At 39.0% G+C, this 4255-nt stretch overlaps 1 protein-coding gene across 1 annotated transcript; it reads left to right on the forward strand.

Annotated features, from left to right (window-relative positions):
- Window positions 1-1886: 1886 nt before the first annotated feature.
- Window positions 1887-2262, forward strand: LOC102844456 (60S ribosomal protein L35-like). Its single transcript, XM_006886622.1, has 2 exons — window positions 1887-1967; window positions 2080-2262. Exons 1-2 carry the CDS (start codon window positions 1887-1889, stop codon window positions 2260-2262), a joined length of 264 nt encoding a protein of 87 aa, XP_006886684.1.
- Window positions 2263-4255: the final 1993 nt, after the last annotated feature.

Consider the following 4255-nt stretch of genomic DNA (forward strand, 5'->3'; position numbering starts at 1 on the left):
GAATTGATACCAATGAAAGGAAACAGCTCACATTTCCAATGAACATGTTCACACAAGAACAGAACAATACCATACCCATTATTATATTTTAGTGTGCCATATTTGCATTTTTTAAAATAAATGCAACATTGTATAACTCGTAAAGGCTTTCTTCCCCTCAAAAAGGCAACTATCATGAATTAAGATTGTGAGTTGTTTTTTTTAATTCCCTTACATACTTTTATACAAATGTAATGTGCCCAGATGCACTTCCTAGCCACCTCCTTTGAAAAACTTCAAAGCAAGCAAACAAAACTCCTATAAAACCAAACAGTAATAGCTTCTGTTTGGAATTATTTTCCTTCTCTGTCAAAACAAAGGTGAACTCACATTCAAAATGAAAAGATTCATTCCCTTGGGTTTTCACTTCTTCTACAGCCTTTGTTTCAGTTATTTTTAATAAAAACATTTAACCAGTGATTTCTTTTTTAGCTTCTTTCCTTTGCTTCCTTTTCCTCTCAGACTCTGGTATATGCTTAATTTCTGCTCAGAAGTCACCATCTGGTCTAATCAGGAGAGAAAAATCACACTAGTTTAAGCAGGTAATATTTAATACAAGAATCATTCATTTTAACAGTAACAATGGATTGGCTAGTAAGTAAAAAACTCAAACTCATTGCCATTGAGTTGGCACTGATTCTCAGTTGACCCTCCAGTTGGGTTTCTGAGGCTGTAAACAGCCCAGGAGAGATTGCATATTTTTCTCCTGAGGAACCATTGGTACATTTGGATCACTACAGAGGAGCAGCATTTGGTTTATCAACAAAACACCCTCAGGACTAGGATATCAGAGCTCCCTTCTTATGAGTAAAGAAATAAATGAAAAGATGCTATCTATTGGCTATCAAGGAAACACAAGTCAAAATAATAATGAAGCACATCTTCACAACCCACTTGTTAAGTGCTGTCCAGTCAACGGTGGCTCATAGTGACCCTATGGACAATGGATCTGAACCCTACTCTTTCTTGTGCCATCCTGATCATCTCTGACATTCTTGAGCTGACCATTATAGTCACTGTCAGTCCATCTTATTGAGGGCCTTTCCCCTGCTTTGCTGACCCTCCACCTTTCTAAGCATGATGTCTTTTTCTAAGAACTGGTCCCTCCTTAATATCATACCTAAGCTGGTGCTTCCTGACTAATAGCAGACAATACCCGAAGAAGGTCTATTTGTGCTTTATTGACTATGCAATAAATTATTGCATAAATTATTATAAATGATTGTTATGGCTAATGCTGAGGAGAATTGGAATCCCAGAACATATAATTGTGCTAATGAGCAGCTTATACCTAGACCAAGAGGCTGTTGTGCAAAAAAAAACAAGGAAAACACTACATTGTTTAAAGCTAGGGTGTGCGTCAGAGTGTTTTCCTCATACTTATTCAATCTATATGCAGAGCTAATTATTTGAGAAACTGGACTCTATGAAGAAGAACATGGCATCAATATTGGAGGAGGATTCATCAATAACTTTCGTTATGCAGATGACGTAACTGGGCTTGCTGAATGTGAGAAAGACTTGAAATATTTGCTGCAGAAGATCGAACACTGTAGCCATCACCATGGATTGCATCTCAGTGTCATGACAATAGCCCACAACAAGAAGTATATCATTGCAAAGAGGACTGGGATGGGAGTGTGGGGGGAGGTTGGTAATTGTGCAACAGTGAATCAATATTAAAAAAAGTGAACTGGGGAAGGGAGGAAGAGCGGGTAAAATGTGCACAGTGAATGAATGAAAATCTAACTTCTGTAACGTCTGTAAATGGTTATTAAATTCACAATTAAAAAAATAAAACCTGCTCTTTCTCTTGGGCTTGGATCAGGTGGCAGCCAGGCTCAGCCATGGCCAAAATCAAGGCTCAGGACCTTCGCGGCAAGAAGAAGGAGGAGCTGTTAAAACAGAGCTGGATGGACGATCTGAAAGTGGAGCTTTCCTAGCTGGGCATCGCCAAAATGACAGGCGGTGCGGCTTCAAAGCTCTCCAAAATCCGAGTTGTCCGAAAATCCATTGCTGATGTTCTCCGTTATTATCCAGACTCAGAAGGAGAATCTCAGAAAATACTATAAGGGCAAGAAGTACAAACCTCTGGATCTGCGGCCCAAGAAAACACGTGCCATGCGCCAAAGGCTCAACAAGCATGAGGAGAACCTGAACACCAAGAAGCAGCAGCGAAAAGAGTGCCTGTACCCTCTGCGGAAATACGCAGTCAAAGCCTGAACTTCTTAAATAAATAAAACACAAAACTAAAACAAACAAACAAACAACCCAACAAAAATTCTAGCTGTTGGACGTTTTGCTCTTAAGCACTTTGGAGAGGTCCCTGATAGCAGACTTTCACAGTGCAATAAGTCTTGATTTCCTGGCCACTAGTGCCAAGGGTGTATATAGACTGTGGATCCAAGCAAGATGAAGTAATTGACAATTTCCATCTCCTGTCCATCTATCATGATGTCTCTTATTGGTCCACTGGTGAGGATTTTTGTTTTGATGTTAAGTTGTAAACCATATTGAAAGCTCTTGACACTCTTAGATCCTCTTTAGCAGATGCCTCAGGTCTTTCTCGCTTTCAGCAAGCAGGATTTTATCTGCATAACACAGGTTGTTGATGCGTCTTCCTCTGATCCTGATGCCACAGTCATGTCTTATAGTCCAGTTACTTGAATGTTTTGTTCCGCATACAAATTAAAGAGGTATGAAGAAAGAATACCACCTGGAGGCATACCTTTCCTGATGTTAAACCATACAGCGTTCTCTTGTCTGTTTGATCAACAACTTCTTGGTCTAGGTATAGGTTTCACATGAACACAGTTAAGTGGGATTCCCATTTTCGATGTCGGTTATAATTTGTTATGATACTCATAGATGCCTTTGCATAGTCAACAAAACACAAATAGATATTCTTCTAACATTATAGCCACACCTACCAGGATGGCAAATAAAAAAAGATAAAAAGTGTTGGCAAGGATATGGAAAGTTACAACTTTTAGTCATTGCTGGGCATGTGGTTGGAATATAAAATGGTGTAGACACTTTGAAAATAAGTGGCATTTCCTCAGATGGTAAAATAAAGTTACTGTAAACAACTAAATAAACCGTAAACAACAACAACAAAAACCGCCCCAAATACACTGCCAGCAAGTTATTCATGGTGGCCCTCCTTGGGATTTCCGAGTCAGTCTTTACAGGAGGAGGCTGTCATCTTTCACCCTCCACAGCTGGTAGATTCATGCGGCCAGCCAGCAGCCTACCCAGAATGTAATGCTCTACGCTACCGTTTAATCCAGCAGTTATACAAGTGTTTATTCAAGAGACTTGAAAACCTGTGTTTGCACAAAATCTTGTACATGAATGTCCATAGCAGCACCAGTCATGATACTCCTTTGAAGACCTTATCTTTTGCTTCTTACTCCAGTTTTGGGGTGGGTTTTTGGCTTTTTTGTTGTTGTTATTTTTTTTTTTGCTCTATCTTATTATAATTTTGTGTTCCATCTTGTCCTGTTTTTTTGACATTGTCATAGTATTACTGTCTGTATTATTTTGTTTTGATGTCAGGATTGAGCATATAATTGGTTTTAATAGAATATGTGAGTATGTTACATCACTTGCTTGTCTGGTAATTTTTTTAAAATTCATCCTTTTTTTCAATTCTTCTACTAGTTTATTTACAAAATTCAAATACAAATTTGAACAAATTCTTTCAGTTTCCCTCACCCCCCCCATCAAATTGTACAACTCAATGATTAATCTCCCCCTTTTCCCTGCCCATCCACATCTCACTGCTTCCAGCCTCTCCTACCCCTCCTGGATCCTTATACTCATTCTACAATAACAATATTTATTCTAATGGGACTGAGTTCACTCAACATGATGCTCTCCAGTCCCTCCCAAGTTAGATAATAATTTACAAAGTTGTTGCTCCTGCATACTGCGTAGTATTTCATTGTGTGAATGTACCATAATTTCTCAATCCATTCGTTTGTGGTTGGACATTTGGGCTGTTTCCATGTTTTTGCGATGGTGAATAATGCTGCTATGAACACTGGTGTACAAATTCAGTTTGTGCCACAGTTCTCATATTCTCAGGGTATATTCCAAGTAGTGGAAGAGCTGGGTCTTACGGAATTACTATGTTCAGCTTTTTGAGGACGCGCCAGACTGCCTTCCAATAAGAATACTCCTAAACGTGTGTGTGTGTGTGTGTGTGTGTGTG

This window comes from Elephantulus edwardii, unplaced genomic scaffold, assembly GCF_000299155.1.
Source record: "Elephantulus edwardii isolate Elephantulus edwardi_28Jun2011 unplaced genomic scaffold, EleEdw1.0 scaffold00049, whole genome shotgun sequence".
Lineage (NCBI taxonomy): Eukaryota > Metazoa > Chordata > Mammalia > Macroscelidea > Macroscelididae > Elephantulus > Elephantulus edwardii.

Bases quoted from the DNA above. Each gene is read 5' to 3' on its own strand.
- LOC102844456 (XM_006886622.1), top strand. From the start codon at position 1,887: ATGGCCAAAATCAAGGCTCAGGACCTTCGCGGCAAGAAGAAGGAGGAG. The intron at 1,968-2,079 runs GTGGAGCTTTCC...GTTATTATCCAG, and splicing joins GCTGGATGGACGATCTGAAA to ACTCAGAAGGAGAATCTCAG.